Raw genomic sequence first — 17,999 nt, forward strand, 5'->3', positions numbered from 1 at the left:
TCCACATCCGTTGACTCTCTGGGCCTGAGCCAGATATTTAGCCAAAGGGACAGGAAAATGATTGTTATGGCAAGGACTTCCCCGCCGGAGATTTTTACCTCTGATTTCAGTCTTCTCATTCAGGCATGTAGTGTTCTTGTAAAGCACTCTGATTTCCATCCTGCTGACTTGGAGAAGGCTGCCGAGAGCCAGTCTATTTGGGGTTGGAGTTGGATTTTGTGAGGAAGCAGAAATGGTTTCCTCCTTTTCCCTCCACTCATTTCATTTCCGTTCCTAGAGAAGGCAGACATTATCCTGCAAAATTGCCTTCAGCTATCCCCAATCTGGCCCTTTTTTTTTTTTTTTAAAGTAGCCTTGTTTTGGCTTTTATTTGTTCCTGTGTCATGGGAAATGTAATTTCTGGGTAATGCACAGTGAGAAGTTTTGTGGCATGCTGCAGCAGCCTCCACATGCCTGCTGTCCCAAGTGCAGCTGGTGCTGCGTGGAAGCAGGATCCGAAGGCCACACTCTGATGAGGAGAGCAGGGATATGCATGGGGAGCATCTAAATCTGTGGATGAGAACACAGAAGCCAGGAGGAACACAGTGGGAATAGCATGAGTAATGGAACAGAAGGGCACAACGTGATGAGCGAGGTGCTGTAATGGAAAAGGCTTGGCGAGGTGTACCTGGGAACGAGTGGTCTGTTCCAGCCCCAGGCTTGCAGATCACTCCCAGCTACTTTGTAGGAAGGCAGAGGGCCCTGGTAAATCTTACCTTGTGCTGGATGGAGCCTGGGAGTTGCTGGCAGGTATTAGCTGGAGTCGGGGTGGGTGTGTGGAATTGCCAACAGGTGGGATTCAGGGTGGCAGATTTAAAATTATGCTTCTGTGCTTCTGTTACTGCCCCTAGTTCATGGCCTGTTTTCTGGAGCCTGGACTTCTGCCAGAGTGTCGCCTCTTACCCGCTGCCCCACCACCTCTCCCTTGTTGAACATTCTGAGGCTGCTTTCCCCAGAACTGGGAAGGTGACGCTGGGAGGTCAGAATGGAATCTGATCCACTGATTAGCCATGTAATCTCAGGCAAAATACTTCATGTCTCGGCTTTCTCACCTGCAAAATGGGGATAATACACCCTCCCTGGCTGGCTTCGAGGACCAGGAGAGAAGACACGAAAGGTGGAAGCTGGCGGCAGGCACACAAGACATGCTCACTATGTGAGCATGGCAAAAGCTGTTGATTTTTACTGTGTAATTCATACTTTAAAAAAAAGCTTTCTAGGTGTAGGGCTGTATCTTGGAGGTCAAATTAGTATTGTAGGAAAATTTGGATATGAGAAGGGAATGAGCCACATATTTGAGATGATTGGGTGGGAACAGAGTGCAAACAATACTTCACCAGCATCGCAGTAGCATTTGTTTCATTCATCTTGGCAAAAAAAAGAATGCAGTGAACACAGGGAGTGCAGTGATGCCCCTGGAGGGATCCCTCTAGCCCTCCTATAGGATGCATTCTGGTGCTTCGTTTGTCCACCAAGCGAGGACTTCCTCTACAGTACACCAGGCACAGGCAGGTCTCTGGAGCTCCAGCAGAGACTAAGATACAGTCTGTAGTCTCAGGCATTTGCCACCTGGAAGTGAAGACAAACATCTCACTGGGCAGTTTCGGCGTGGGCTGTGTGACAACAGGGATTGTGTTGATGGGCACAGGAGAGGGAGGTGCTGCGGAGGTTACAGAGCCAACACCATCTGATTGATCCAAACAGCTAGGAGAAGGCATTTGACGTGCTGGGTACATCTGCAGATTGCCAACATAAAATCTGTTTTAATGAGCGGAAACTTGGGCAACTCTGGAAAACCATTCAGCTGGGCAAGCAGAGGCACATAGTGGAGCAAGATGAAGCTGTTTATGTTGGTCTCACAGCATGGAGGGAAGGGGCCTGTGTTTACTGGGTGCCTTCCCATGTGGCAGGAACCTTCTGTACTTCCTTCCGCATGATCCTTACATAGCAGCCTGGGGAGGTGGCTGCTAAGATCTCTATTGTATAAACAATTACCAGGCCTGAGCCTCAATCTCTGGGTCATTCTGAGGGTCAGAAGCTGTAACTCCAGAAAATCGTCCTGAACACAGGAACTAGAGACAGCATTGAGAAGCTCTTCACCCCATCCTTGCTGCCTTGCCCCTGCCTGACTCCCAGGCGGCAAGTGGGGGCTTGTTCTGCCTCTGTGGTGTGAAGTAAAAGGGGGAAAAAAAACATGTTCTTAGGGGAAAGGGAAATCATGAGTCCTTTCTTGCTGGCATGCACAGGGCTGGAAGCTAGCAGGAAGTGGGTGCTGCTGGTCAATATCCTCCCCACCACCTTTCTCCCTTTGATCGTGTCTGGAGAGCTCCTGACTTCCTGGCTCTTGCCATGTTGGGTGTCTGATTTTCACTTAGATCAGGGGAAGGCTTGAGCCTCTTAGGCATTTGAAGCAGGAAGACCCTGCACAGACTCTCAGCTGGCAGGGACATTTGTTTTATAATAGTTTGTTTCAGGATTTCTTTGAAATCCAAGGATCTCTATAGACTCTTCCAAGTGGTGCATATTCTAGAATTAGGTAGAATCTGGTGGCATCATGAATATAACCATACAGTCTGAGAATATTGGGTGGTCACTATATGCTCCATCCTCCAGGAGGACCACTCTATGTGGCACCCTGGACTACCTGCCCTGCGAGATGATTGAAGGTCGGATGCATGAGGAGAAGGTGGATCCCTGGAGCTTTGGAGTTCTTCGCTATGAATTTTTAGTCAGGAAGCCTCCTTTTGAGGCAAACACATACCAGGAGACCTACAAAAGAAGATAATGGGTTAGGCCTGGCACGGTGGCTCATGCCTGTAATCCCAGCACTTTGGGAGGCTGAGTAAGGTGGATCACTTGAGATCAGGAGTTTGAGACCAGCCTGACCAACATGGTGAAACCTCCTCCCTACTAAAAATACAAAAATTAGCCAGGTGTGGTGGTGCATGCCTGTAATCTTAGCTACTGGAAAGGCTGAGACAGGAGAATCACTTGAACCCAGGAGGTGGAGGTTGCAGTGAGCTGAGTCCACACCATTGCACTCCAGCCTGGGCAATAAGAGCCAGTGTTCAGAGAAGTATTTGAACACCCCTGGATCACAGCAAATTCATCAAAACCATCCAATTGCCAAAACAAAGAATCACCTAGCCTACAGTCTTAGGAATTGTGCATGGGGAGGAATCCTTGAGCCAGGGCTGTGTAACCTGTCAGAAACGAGCTACTGACATTTATTTTACCATTGACTGCCACCCTCAGTCTAGAGCACTACAGGAAACATTTGTTCTACTGTGCGCCTGGCAGTGCCTCAGCCTCTCTAATCAGAAAGCTCCACATCACCAAACGTGACACTGAAGTGAACATAGCCACGAGAATTGTGCTACTTATACTGGTTTGTAATCTGGAGGCAAGGTTTCACTGCAGCTGCCCCCCCGCCAGTGCCAGGCATGGTATCCTCACAGGAGACAAATCCAGAGTCTGGCTGTGGGGAAAGTGACCACTTTGCCCCGACTCAATTGGTTAAGGAGCTGTGCAATAACCTTCCAGGTACTTGAGTGCGTGTGTAACTTACTGGGTTGGCCAAGCCTAGTAAAGCTGTTGGAATGAGTATTTGATTCTTCTTAAGTATGAAAATAAGGATTTTTGTACAGACTTGTATTTTTTCCTCTGGTGGCATTCCCATAGGAATGCTCTGTGTCTGTCCAGCATCCTGGTGGGCCTGGTTGGGTTGTAGTCCTCCTTAACCACTTACCTCCCATATGAAAGTGTGTAAAGTAGGAACATGTGCTCTACCTCCATTTAGGGACTTGCTTGAGGTACAGAAGAGACTATGTGTCTCAGAGGCTGTTAAGGGGGTTTTTTTTTTTAAACATTGGAGTCATGGCATGTGTGTAAACTTTATGCAAATAAATAAGTATGTCTTAAAATAGAAATCCACGGAAGTAAATAAGTATGTCTAAAAAAAAATCCACAGAGCTGGATGTATCTTGAGGTCTAAACATAGGTCCATGATGGAGGGGATCCAATGGGACCTTTAAAAACCATAAGACAGTTTAGCCATATTGGGGCCATTTTCTTCACTTTGTAAGGGAAGAACCACAGCCTCTCTCAAGGTCACAGGGCACCAGGATGAGGACTAGGGCCCCTGGACTTATGTAGGCTCTCTGGCCTACGTTTAAAAAAAAAAAAAAACTTCTTAAAAGATAATTTTCCTTAGCCAGGCATGGTGGTATGTGCCTATAGTCCCAGCTACTCAGGAGGCTGAGGCACAAGAATCGCTTGAGCCCAGGAGGCAGAGGTTGCAGTTAGCGGAGATCGCATCACTGCACTCCAGCTTGGGCTACAAAGTGTCACTTCATCTCAAAAAAAAAGAAGATTTCTTCAGCCAGATTATGATTGATGAAGAATTTAGATGATTAGTAGATAATTTAGATTATTAGTAGTTAGTACAGCCTTTCTTCAGATGTTGTCTCATTAGCTAGGGAAAGGTTTGTTAACCTCATTAGAAGGTTTCAGAACATGAGGACATTGAAAATCAGATCTTCATCCTGTTGAATTCTAACTCCTCATGAAGAAATGGAGACCCTGAGAGAGGAGTGACTTAGCCCAGGGTCACATGGCCACATAGTATTCCACGGTGTATATGTACCACATAGTTAGTCAGTCTGTCATTGATGGGCATTTAGGTTGATTCCATGTCTTTACAGTGGCCATTTCAAAATGCAAATTGCTCAGGCAGAGCCAAGACTGGGGCCTCTTAACTCTGGGGAGAGCAGGAGAGCAAACCTTCCTGGGGCCTGTTGTGGAGGGCTGGGGTGCATTTGGGGGTGGGTGAGAGAGGTGTCCTCGGGAAGATGTTAGATTGGTTAAATCTAACATTAGATGTCAGATTCGTTAAAACTAACATTAGATGTTAGACTCATTAAAACGAAAGTAATTGTAGTAAAGTCTCACATGGCTTTGGGAACTGGGGTCATTTCCAGACCACTGTAGCTGCTGTGGTGAGGGCCTCTGTGACCTGGAAAAGGCTGAGTTGGCATCTTGCTTGGTGGTGTGACTTGGGGCGTTCACAGATCTAATTGCTGATTCTTTCTTTTCCTGGCCTGTAGTTGCATCAACATGCCCCCTTTCCTGTTGCTGGAAATCATCTGTATTTTCCTGTTTTTCAGAGGTAAGATGTTTTTATTGGTGGTGGGGGAGTATTCGGGTGGGGGTAGGATTGCTTGTTTCAAATCCTGTTGATTTTCAATTCTAAAGGTCTCTTGAATCCACCTGCATCTCTCCCCTCTGTGGCCATCTCCCTAGTCTAAGCCATGTCATCCTGTGCTTGGACCACTTCAGTAGCCTCCTGCCTGGTCTCCCTGGGTCCCTGGTCATCCTCCAAACCATCCTCCAGGCAGTGGCCATTTCTTTTTTTATGTTTATTTTGAAGTTCCAGGGTACACGTGCAGGATGTGCAGGTTTGTTACATAGGTAAATGTGTGCCACGGTAGTTTGCTGCACCTATCAACCCATCACTTAGGTATTGAGCCCAGCATGGATTAGCTATTTATCCTGGTGCTCTCCCTCCCCCACCCCATTCCTCAACAGGCCCCAGTGTGTGGTGTTCCCCTCCCTGTGTTCTCACTGTTCAGCTCCCACTTACAAGTGAGAACATGCAGTGTTTGGTTTTCTGTTCCTTCATCAGTGTGCTAAGGAGAATGGCTTCTAGCTCCACCTATGTCCCTGCAAAGGACATGTGATCTTATTCCTTTTTATGGCCACATGGTATTCCACAGTGTATATGTACCACATATTCTTTATCCAGTCTGTCATTGATGGGCATTTAGGTTGATTTCATGTCTTTATAGTGGTCATTTCAAAATGCAAATTGGATCACATCTGGACCCCTCTTCACCCCCAACTAAGAGTTTTTAGTGACTTTCTGTGGCTCTCAAGAGGTTTTGTCTCATCTTATTATGTGGCCATCATGAGTCCGCTCTGGGGGCCCCTCCCTGTGCCCTTTGCACCACGACCCCACTCTCCTTCCAGTCCTGCCCTGCATCCTTGCTGCCCACCAAAGAGGTTCTGAATCATGGTGCTCCTTTGCTTGGATCACCCCCTTGCCCCAGCAAGCCACCCCAGCAAACTCCTCCCCATCCTTTGGCCCCAGCACAATTCCCCAGAACCTCCTGGATCAGGTCACGTACCCCTCTTCAAGCCCCCTGTAGCCCCTGCTCTGTAGCAGTTAACACGGAATGGAGTTTTGTGTGCATTTTAAAAAATGACATCTTTTCCAAAAGATGTAAGCTCCTCAAAGAAAGAGACTGTACATTCTTTAACATTCTTTACTCACCATTGTATTATCTCAGGGCCTGCACTGGATGTGGTTTATGCTCTGGAAGTAGATTAATGAATGAATAATGGAGCAAATCAACTTTCTTTTTACTTCCCACTTTCTCCCTTTCAAGTTCTAGCCTCTCTGAAATGTGAGAAGGTAGGAAGGAATTGATGTGTCTGCAGATTGCTGTCTTACAAGGAAGAACAGGTGGACTTGTGAGGCTTGGGATCCTCCTCTGCAAAGTTGAGGGTGACACAGTGGCCTCTGGGATTTTTTCTTGCTGTTCCTCCCTGGTCTGTGTTTCTGTGAGTAGGTATTTGTTTTCTGCTGAACTGGCTACTGATAACACCTGCCTGTTTCCTGGAACCTAGCGGGGATCAGAGAGGCTAGTGGAAGTTGAGTGCCTGTGGCTCTAGCCTGGCTGCCAGCCCACCTGTTTCCCTCTGTCTGTAAGCCAGGTGGGGTGGATGGAAAGTGTAACACAGTAGCTTCATGGCCAAGGGGTTGGGGAGTGGTGAGACGTGTTTGGGGTCAGGGCCTGAATGAAGACTCTGGAGTTCCAGGCATAGTGCAGGTTCTGTTCCAGCTGATCATGGACCTTTGCCTTCTGTGGCCCTGTCCAGCCTCCTGATCATGGTCACATGCACTTGATCTGGTCATCCTTGGGTTGTACAGATGAGGTAGGGGATTTCCAGAGAGGCCTTGTGACTTGCCCAAGGTCGCACAGCCATGTAGCAGAGCTGGGACTAACACCCAGTTCTCTCTACTCCTGGGTTGGCCTTACCTCTCAGCTTTTTCTGGAAAGATAAGAATGTATGGAAATTCCCTCTAAGACTTGGCTGTCACGTCTGTAAAATGAAATAATTTGATTAGTGAGTCTCAATGCTGCCTGCTCAATAGCATCACCCATCCTGCAGATTAAAGTTCTGTCCCTGGCTGGGTATGGTGGCTCAGGCCAGTAATCCCATCACTTTGGGAGGCTGAGGTGGGCAGATCATGAGGTCAAGAGATCGAGATCATACTGGCCAACATGGTGAATGAAACCCCGTCTGCTCTCCAGCCTGGGTGACAGAGCAAAACTTCATCTCAAAAAAATAAAGGAGGCGGGGAAGTTCCAGAGTCCAGGCAGCTGGTCTTTAGAGGGGGCTGCTGACTTGAGTGGAAAAAGCAGTAGCAGTCACACATGAAGCAGCTGCCTGTCCGGAGGGAGCCTCTGCAGTCCTGAGGACATTTCACAGGGAGCACTAGGGATGTCACCCAGGCTCAAGGTGGGCTCACCTGAAGCCTGGCACCTGCCATGACAGCTGAGCACAGGGTGCAGAGAGGCACAGTTCACTGGAGTGCAATGGTGCAATCTCAGCTCACTGCAACCTCTACCTCCTGGATTCAAGTGATTCTCCTGTCTCAGCCTCCCGAGTAGGTGGGACTATAGGCATATGCCACCATGCCTAATTTTTGTATTTTTAGTAGAAACTAAATGAATGAAGTCTCTGGAGTCCATCCACGAGGCCTGGCCATGAAGGTTAATTGTTAAGGCAGTGAGCTGTCTTTCCTGCAGGGCCTGGCAGGTCGGGATAGTGAGGGAGCTTCCAAGGATGTGCCTAGAGGTAGTGCAAGGAGCTGCCCTCCCAGGGACTCCAGTTACTACAGCTGACCAGGGACAAAAATTTTCAGAGTCCCACTGTGTGTTATTTTTACTCTTTGTCTTTGAACTTCCTGCATTTAAATACAAAGATAACTTACAGAAGTGGGGGACCTAGGGGGTTTCTTTGTGTTATCTGTCTGGTAATTTTTGAGAAGCAAGAATCATCACTCGCTCACATTCTAGGTTTCTCTCCTGTTACCTGTTCAGTCTGGTCACTTAATGGAGATTGAGCCTCCTCCCCTCTCAGCATTTTAACGGTTGCTTCTGGTGTTTTCTCCTAGTGCCCCCATCTCTATCTCTCCAGGAAGTCCACGTAAGCAGAGAAACCATCGGGAAGATTTCAGCTGCCAGCAAAAGTAAGCCCAGGTTCTTCCTCACCCTCCAGATGCCCACTCAGGCCTCTGCGTGATGGACTGGAGGAGAACCGTGTTCCCCCAGAGAGTTTCTGCCCCTCTCCCATCTTCCTTTCATGCTGTGGCCTGATTCCAGAGTCAGATTCCCCAAACAGGGGCCTGACCAAGTTACTGTCCTTGGTTTAAAAACAAAACAGGGTGCCTGTAATCCCAGCTACTTGGGAGGCTGAGGCAGGAGAATCTCTTGAACTCAGGAGGCAGAGGTTGCAGTGAGCCAAGATTGTGCCATTGGACTCCAGCCTGGGCAACAAGAGGGAAACTCCATCTCAAAAACAAAAACAGCTCAGTAAGTCTTTTTGTTTGTTTGTTTGTTTCGTTTTTTAAAGACAGGTCTACCTCTTGTCACCCAGGCTGGAGTGCAATGGCACAATCTCAGCTCACTGTAGCCTTAAACCTCCTGGGCTCAAGCCATCTTCCTGTCTCATCCTCAGCCTCCCAAGTAGCTGGGGCCATAGGCATGCACCACTATAGATTTTTGTATTTTTAGTAGAGACAGGGTTTCGCCATGTTACCCAGGCCGATCTAGAACTCCTGAACTCAACCAATCTACCCTCCTTCCTTCCCAAAGTGCTGAGATTCTGGGTGTGAGCCACCATGCCCAGCCTCAGTAAATTCTTATTATTGAATTACTTGGCCTATACCGCAAGGATTTCTGTTATCTGCTCATCAGGTAACCGGGTGGCTACGTGCCATGCCCATCTCCCGCCATGTTCCTTCCTCTCTAATCAGTATCCCTGAACATGGCTGCTAGTACTGCTGCTGAACTCTTGGGTAACATGGCCTCATATATCAGGGTGCCTGTGTCCACACTAGATTGTGGCCCCCTGAGGCCTGGGACCAAGCCTTTTCAGTGCCGCTCACTGGCCCTATAGACCCCCTCATAGAGTTTAATTGGTGTTGTTAAACTAGGTTCTTCCATTATTATAATACAAGGGCTTTCATGTAAGGGTCCATTTGTGAGTATCACATCCATGGTGCCTGTGCCTCCTGTTTCAGAGGAGGGCTGCGTTCTGCAGGTTAGTTCTCCCCTTTCATGCTAAGAGGGGCAGCAGCCCGACCCACCACAAGGTTGTTTCTGCCTTCACTCTGCTTCAGGAGTGAGACTCACTTGCTGCTGGTTGTCACCTGTCTGTCCCACTCTCCCTAGTGATGTGGTGCTCAGCTGCAGTGGACATCCTGTTTCTGCTAGATGGGTCTCACAGCATCGGGAAAGGGAGCTTTGAAAGGTCCAAACACTTCGCCATCACAGTCTGTGACGCTCTGGACATCAGCCCCGAGAGGGTGAGTGCAAGTCTCCTTGGTGTTCGTGTTAGGGCATCTTCTGAAACCCGGTCTCAAGCAAAGGAGGTATCTACTGGCTTGTGGAGCTGGGAAGACCAAAGGGCTGAATCCTGGTTCCAAGCATGGTGGGATCCAAGGGCTGAGTTGAGGCTATGAGACATTCTTCTCTTTTTTCCCATCTCTCAATTTTGTTTTCTTTTGGTTGACTTCCTTCCCAGCCAGGTTTTCCTGATGTAGCCAAGTTGTCCTGCATTGTTCTTCAAGGTAGTGACCCCAGTAAAAATTAAAGAGACTTCTTTCTCTATAGATCTGGCCAAAGTCCTAGGGAGGGTTCTGATTGGGCAGGCCTAGGTCACATGATAATTCACTGACCAATTACAGTAGTCAGAGGGAAGAGAGTTTCCGGCCAGACCTTAAGAGCTCTGCCATGTTTTAGGGGTAGGGAGTGGATTAGACTCTCTTCTAGAAAGAGAGGTTGTGTTTGCAGAACAATGGGAAAGGGAAACATGCTAAGCAGACTAAGCTATTACTACCTCAGCAGACTAAATATGAAGCGCAGCTCCTACACTCTCTTGCACGTGAGAGGATCTACTACTGCCTGAATGAATCCAGCCAATGTTCTCATTTCTTGTTCTTAAAATAGTAAGTCTTAAATATAGCAGAGAGTGGTAGCTGTGGCTTTTATTTCTAAAAGAGGCATTTTTTGAACAATCCAATAGAAAAAGGGGCAAGGAACACAGGCAGTTCCCAGAAAACGAAACACAGAAGGCCTTTAGGCATAGGAAAAGAAGCCCAACCTCACTCACTGAGAGCGTCAGCAAACCCTCTGCCTAAGGTACAATTTTTTGCCTACTGGGTTAGCAAAAAAATCCTAAATTGGGTGACATGCTTCATCGGCAAATCTTGAAAAAACTGGTGTTCCCATAAACTACTGGTGGAGTGTGAAATGGTGCAGCTTCTAGGGGGGAATCCAGTAGTATTCATTCCAGTTACAAAGGCTTGGACCCTTTAACACAGCAATTCTACATAAAGGAATTTATTCTATAAATATTCACGCCCATGCAAAATAGTAACCTATAGAGTTACTCATTGCAGCATTATGTGTGTAACTATAAAAGATTTCAGGCAGGTTGGGCGCGGTGGCTCATGCCTGTAATTTCAGCACTTTGGGAGGCCGAGGCAGGCGGATCACGAGGTCAAGAGATTGAGACCATCAGGGCCAACGTGATGAAACCCCGTTTCTACTAAAAAATACGAAAATTAGCTGGGCATGGTGGTGCGTGCCTGTAGTCCCAGCTACTCAGGAGGCTGAGGCAGGAGAATTGCTTGAACCCCGGAGGCAGAGGTTGCAGTGAGTCGAGACCGCACCATTGCACTCCAGCCTGACGACGAAGTGGGACTTTGTCTCCAAAAAAAAAAAAAAGGTTTCAGGCAATCCAGATGTACATTGAGGAGGGACAGATAAATCCATTATGATGCATGCATATATTGAAACACTAGGCAATTCCAGAAAGTGAGTGAGGAAGCTCTGTGTTACGGAAAAACACCAGAACAAATGAAGTGTCAAAGTAAGGTGCAAATGGTGTGTATAACATGTTACTTTCTATGTAAAAAATAAGGGGGGATGAATGAAGATCTATCTTTGTATTTTCTTGTACCTGCATCCACTTTGGATGAATTTTCAAGAGGCTGAAAACTGCTTTTCATTGAGGGGGAGGTTAGGAAGTGAGTTGATAGGGCACAAGGCCAGAAAAGGCTCCTCAGTACAAACTTAAATATTTTCTGGGTTTTGAATCACATGAACCTACCCAAAAGTCAACTTAAAAATTGAGAATCTTGTAGTCGGGAAAAGCTGTAATTACTTGGATTAGAGACCAGTTGCATACAGGTTGAGGAAGAAAGTGGTTTTCCAAGATAACATTGGTAGATTAATCCTAGTAAAACCTCTAGGATTTAGGAGCATCAGTGGCTTTTCACGAGGGCCAGATTTTCTGCAGAATGCGGTGGCATTTTGGGAGCTGGAGCACACTCCTGTACCTGAGAACATCTTGCTTCTGAAGATCCATAGCAGCCATCATTCAAGCTAGGCACAAGCAGCCCAGAAGTTTTCTAGCCATGATGTTAACCCAGCATAGACCCTAAAAGGGCCAGGGCCAAGAAATGCCATTTCCCCACCATCCTCTGCACAGCACCCTGCTTTTAAAAGTCTACCTTATAAAGCATCACTAGTTATTCATGAAGGAGGTAGTATAACGATTAAACACTGTTGAACTTGGCATTGATGTAGCGTGTCCTGAAATGAGTAGCCTGGAGACCCTGGGGTTGGCAAGTTGGGAATGAAGAGTCCTATGGATAATTAGTGCATGTTTCACAGATGAAGGAATAGGCTCAGAGAGGCTAAGTGACAGCCGAGGGTCACACAGCAACCTCAGGAGAGAGTTAAGTATGAAAGAACTGGGGCTTTTGACTCTCAGCCCAGGACTTGCTCCATTAGGCCGTTTGCCTTGACCCTCAGCATTCATACCCTGCTATCACATAGCAAATGGCCAGCAGTGCGGCAGTGTATGTGTGTGTGGAGGGAGCGGTGTAAGAAAACCATGACAAGAAATTTCCTGGCTGATGCTGTTGGGAACAGATCCCCGAGTTCAGGGAACTTAACCGGGACATTGCTGGACCACAGGTAGAAAGGGTCATTGAGTCCTGGGGGCTGATTTTTTGGTTAGATGTGGACAGAACAGTCAGTGCCCATGAGAGGGAGCCAGGACAGCCAGAGGCCTGGAAACTTCTACAAATGAGGGAACCTGATTATTATTTTCATGTAAAAGAGAGAGGACAATGGCTCTGTTTTTTAAGGGTAGAGTCTGGGTGTTCAGGGAGTTAGATTTGGGCTTAACTTGAGAAAAACTTGCTCGCAGCGAGACTTGGGAAGCAGAGGAATTGAGTGCTTGCTTGGGTGAGTGAGTTAGTGTCTTGAGCTCCAAGGTCAAGTGGAGCCCTTGGCATGCTGCAGAAGGGATTTTGCATGAGGGTGATTTAAGGTGGGTCAGTCTGACTCGTGGCTGCAGGTTTTACGTTTTTGCTGCTGTGGTTTTTGTATTTTTGTTGTCTCCGTGTACAAGGGATTTGATTTGTGCCCAGTTTTTACTGTCTTTAACTTTAGTTTTCAAGAAGAAATGTCGAGTAGCTGTAAATTAAGACTTTTATGGATGCTCTGTTGTTGAGATGGATTTAAGGTATCTGAAGTCTTCCTCTTAACACTTGAAAGCTAAGAACTTCACTTCCTGGCTCTAATGTAATGACTGGGGCAGAGTGATTACAGCGTGCTGAGACAGCTGGGCGGACCTGTTTCTGACTATACAGTAAACTAAAGATAAAAGGCAACTATCTGGTTCCCAAACCACCAATTAAACAAAATGCCTTAACTACTGACTTAAGCTGCTTCCTTCTTGTTTTGAAGTTATATTCTTCCTGTTTAACCCAAGTAAATACACCCAGCTGTTGGTCTCAGAGGAGGTTATTTTTTTCAACTAATTCATTCATTCACATGGGTTCAATAAAAAGATGTACAGTGAAAAGCCTCCCTCTCGCCCACACGTCTTCCATTTGCCCAGTCCCTCAACTTGTTTTCTTGAGTCCCTTCCAACATCACTGTTGGCAAGATGAATATATATTCTTCTTTCTCCCTTATTACACAAAGGATAGCCTGGTAGACACATTGTTCTCTCACGCCTTTTCCTCCTCACATTTTCTTGGAAATCTTTCCATATCTGTATACAGGCATAACTTTTTTACAGCTCATTAAAATGTTTTAGCATAAGGATTTATCAAGGTCTAATTAACCTCTGTTGATGGATAGTTGCTGTTACAAATATACTGTGCTCTCGTAAATAACATCATTTCACGTGTGGAAGTAGGATAAATTTCCAGTAGCTCTGTGCATTTAAAATTTTCAATAAATATTAACAATTTGCCCTCCGTGGATGCTGTACCAATTTACATTTCTACAAGCAATGTTTCAGAACAGTTGTTTAAACCTGTAAATATTGCAGTTGGTTTTTTGCTGAACAGATGGGGAAAAATGCTATTTTATTATGGTGAGGCCAGGTATCTTTCTGTTAGAGTTATTTTGTATTTCCTGTTCTGTGATCTCTTTTTATATCCTTTGCCCATTTTCTGTTGGATTGTTGGTTTTTTATATGTTGATTCCCAGATACTCTTTTATATATTGAGGGAGCTAACCCTTTAACATGAATTGCACATAAATTTTCCATTTTGCCTTTTTCTTTCATTCCATTAAGGTATGTTTTGTCCTGTACAAGTTGTTGGGTTTTTTTTTTTTTTTTTTCATGCAGTCACATTTATTAATCTTTCCTTCATGGCTTCTGGATTTTTTTTATTTTCATTTTTTAATAGAGAAGTGGTTTCACCATATTGGCCAGGCTGGTCTTGAACTCCTGACCCTCGTGATCCACCCGCCTCGGCCTCCCAAAGTGCTGGGATTATAGGTGTGCGCCACCACGCCCAGCGGTTTCTGGATTTTAAATAGAAAGTAAGGTATTTTACACATTGAAATTTTAGAAATTCTCCCGAGTTTTTCTAGAACTTTCATATTTAGATTTTCACACCAAAATCTTGAATTCATTTGTAGTTTATTCTTTATTTTATTGTAGATTGCTCTCCAGTTGTCCCAATATCATTGACTGACTGAATCATCTTTTCCCCCTGGTTTGAGATGCCCCTTTTTAATCATACACTAACTTCAAGGAAAACCTAGGAAGAGCTCCTTCCCAGAAGCTTCTTCCTGAGACGTGGCTTTGTTTTCCTGTGTCCACCTCCCCGACATGCCCTCTGAAGACTGACATTTCTTCCTGCTGACAGTACCCACCAGCTTCTCTCCAGAGCATCCTGGGTGCAAAAGGGAACCCTACCCCACTGATCTGGAGCAGATGCAGCTGGCCTGGTGTGGCAGGGCATTTCCATCATCTCCCAAGTCCCAGGCCTGTCAAGGGAACGGCAGTGAGGGAATTCCAGTGGGGAGCAGAAGGCAGCATCATTGTTTAAACATGACTCACTTGGCCCATTTGCAGTCTTGGCCAGAACTGGGATTGGTTTTGAGAATAGTAACAGAATGTCATTTCTCCAGGGGTTTTGGAGAACCAAGGATTCAGTGCAGGGCTTGAGGCCTTGGGAGGAAACCTGAATATTTATAGCCTTCTCTGCTCAAGACATGCTAGTGACTTAAGGATCCAGAGAGCAACTTTACTCCGTGTCTTTTCTCCAGTTCTGCAAGGAATTGGATCTCCTATGGCTTCCTCAATTAGGACACTCAATCTCTGTGGATTCACCAGTGTTCTCACTCCTTCATTACGGAAGAACTTCAGCCCCAACCAATACTGGTTGTCTCAGTTGTGGATGCTGATTGTCCCCCCAGTCTGACTGTGGTCTAGAGACCTGGCCTTTCTCTGGCTTGGCAGGAGCAGCCCTGGTGGGTCTGACCACCCAGTGAAGGACCGGGTTGTGGGTGGCTGTGGTCAGTGATGGGTTACCAGTGATGGGGACTGTGGTTAGCTTCTGCAGCAGCGCCAGTTGGGTCAGTGAGCATTTTGCTACGGGCCTGTGCTGGCTGCTGAGAAGGCAGGAGGTATACTGGGCCTTAGGGAAGACCACAGGCACAAAGTCCAATGACCTGGCTGCCTTTCTTACTAGCCCTGGGCACGTAAGCCCTTGCCTTGGACCAGTCTTCCACATTGGGGTTTCTCCAACCATACTGTGGGTGTTAATAGTGTCTCCGTGGATTAAATGAGATAGTGCATGAAACTGCTCAAGACAGCACTGGCAGCTGGGAGGCAGTTGGTAAAAGTGAGCAGAGACCCTGCCCTAAAGATGCACAAACTCAGCTGAGAAAGCTGCCAGAATGTTCAGCTGCCTAGCAGGAGGTAAGTCAAGAAGAACGAACTGGGGGTTGTCAGTGCAGAACACAAACAGATTTGGCGGTTTTTTTCCAGATTCTTCAAATGAGTCTTTGGAGCCGCCTTCGAGGGAGCTGGAGAACGCTCTGGTGGCACTGGTGTGTGTTGAGTGGGTAGGAGGCAGGGTTGTTAACCTTTCCTGCCCCTTCTTTCCTCTTAGGAATGTTTTTGACTCGATCCCAGTCTCAGGGCCCTGAACCCCCTGTCTCCTCCTACAGGTCAGAGTGGGAGCATTCCAGTTCAGTTCCACTCCTCATCTGGAATTCCCCTTGGATTCATTTTCAACCCAACAGGAAGTGAAGGCAAAAATCAAGAGGATGATTTTCAAGTATGTATGATCAGACACTGCTGTGGTTACGGTGAGGCCAGCTACTCTTAAAATCACTCCCTTGAAGGGTTTGGCCCTGCTCTGGGCTCACAGAGAGGACTGTGGGCTGCCTATAGGAGCCCAGCTGGGCACAGAGAGTCATGCGAATTCCATTCTCAAGGCTGCCCCTCCTTATTGCATGATAATGTCCCAGGTGGGAATTTAAATGCAAGCAAAAAAATTGCTGCTGTGATGTATAGTTGTCAATTTCCCAGGAGAAAGTGCTGTTGAAGGTCACAAATAGGGTTTAGAGCCTGAAGGGACAGGAAGAACACTAAGTCTTAGTCCTGTTTCTGTCCCTTGTGACCACTGCAGCTGGACAGTTGACCACACTTCTCTGAGCCTCGTTTTTGTGGTCTAAAAAGAGTATGTGCCCCTCTTATTGAGAGTGCTTTACAAATTGTGAATATCTGGTTATGTGCTCAGACATATACACACCTAATGTGTTAGTCTGTTCTTGCATTGCTATAAAGAAATACCTGAGGCTGGGTAAATTATGAAGAAAAGAACTTTTGTTGGCTCATCTGCAGGCTATACAGGAAGTATAGCACCTACATCTGCTCCTGGTAAGGGCCTCAGGAAGCTTTCGGTCATGGTGAAAGGCAAAGGGGGAGCACATGCATCACATGATGAGAGCAGGAGCAAGAGAGAGGAGGCGGGGCCACACATTTTAAAACAATGGGATCTTATGTGAATTCACTCATCACCAAGGGGTTGGTGCGAAGCCATTCATGAGGGATCTGCCCCTATGATCCAGACACGTCCCACCAGGCCCTAGGTCTGGTAGGTCTGGGGCCTGGTAGGAGTGATTACAGTTCAACATGAGATTTGGAGGGGACAGACATCCAAACAATATCACCTCCTAAATATATGTATAGTCATATGTTTACTCACATTATAAGTTAGTTGATGTGTTCATCTGAATATGTGTGTGTATACACTCATGCTTTTATACACCTATATTTTGTGTATAAATATTTTATATATTATATGTACACATATAAATATACATGTGATACATAGATATATGCATATATACACATGCACATATTTACACGTGTATATATATACAGACACACATACGTAATGTTCCAAACCCTCACAGAAAAATGACTTTGATTTGCCCCTTGCCACTCTGGTCTCTGGATTCACTCTGGGCTCCTGCTGCCCCTTGTACTAGTATCCACTGAAGCCCTCCAAAGTCCATGTCACAGCCATTTATGGCTGTCTCCTCCCATTGCAAAGGCCCTGAGCTCTGAGCACTTTTTCCCAGTTGCAGGCCTCTGTAGGTCTACGAGTGGCCTCAAGAAGCCTGAGGCCCCACAATGGGTACAGGAGGTACTCTGGGAGCCCTGCAGGCCTCAAGAATGTCCTAGGAACCCTCACTGACTTTTACCTGAGACTATCTATCCCAGCCCCTTCCTCTGCCCTTGAACAGATTAAGGGGCAAGTCATCATGCAAGAAAGTACAAAAGGAAAGAGCTCATTAATATGTGTTTAAACAATATATTAGTGCACATCCGCCTTTTCTTCTTCCCCAGGAGCCTTTGTGCCCTTGGGGCCTCCAATAATTGATTTCTTACAGAGAATGGTCTCAACCTTGATCCATATCTTTGACCAAGACACACAGTGCAGGTGCTTCCTCCCAGGTTTGTGGAATCATTCTCTGCTCTTGGTATATTTAGGAATATGTGCTTTTTTTTTTTTTTTTTTTTTAAACAGTCTCACTGTTGCCTAGGCTGGAGTGCAGTGCAGTGGCCCTATCTTGACTCACTACAACCTCCATCTCTCTGGCTCAAGCCATCCTCCTACCTCAGCCTCCCAAGTAGCTAGGACTACAGGCATGCACCACCACACTGGGCTAATTTTTCTGTTTTTTGTAGAGATGGGGTTTTGCCATGTTGCCCAGGCTGGTCTTGAACTGAGCTCAAGCAATCCACCTGCCTTGCCCTCTCAAAGTGCTGGGATT

The 17,999-nt window shown here is 46.5% G+C and overlaps 1 protein-coding gene across 2 annotated transcripts in view; it reads left to right on the forward strand.

Annotated features, from left to right (window-relative positions):
• VWA2 (von Willebrand factor A domain containing 2) overlaps positions 1-17,999 on the forward strand; it is a 48,288-nt gene that overhangs the window by 4,503 nt on the left and 25,786 nt on the right. For both annotated transcript variants that reach the window (XM_009010314.5, XM_009010312.5), the window contains exons 2-5: positions 5,145-5,206; positions 8,282-8,356; positions 9,561-9,694; positions 15,882-15,991. In XM_009010314.5, coding sequence (XP_009008562.3) covers positions 5,155-5,206; positions 8,282-8,356; positions 9,561-9,694; positions 15,882-15,991 — 371 coding nt within the window. In that variant the 5' untranslated portion in view covers positions 5,145-5,154. The remainder of the gene's footprint in view (positions 1-5,144; positions 5,207-8,281; positions 8,357-9,560; positions 9,695-15,881; positions 15,992-17,999) is intronic.

This window comes from Callithrix jacchus, chromosome 12 (assembly GCF_049354715.1).
Source record: "Callithrix jacchus isolate 240 chromosome 12, calJac240_pri, whole genome shotgun sequence".
In the NCBI taxonomy this organism is placed as follows: domain Eukaryota; kingdom Metazoa; phylum Chordata; class Mammalia; order Primates; family Cebidae; genus Callithrix; species Callithrix jacchus.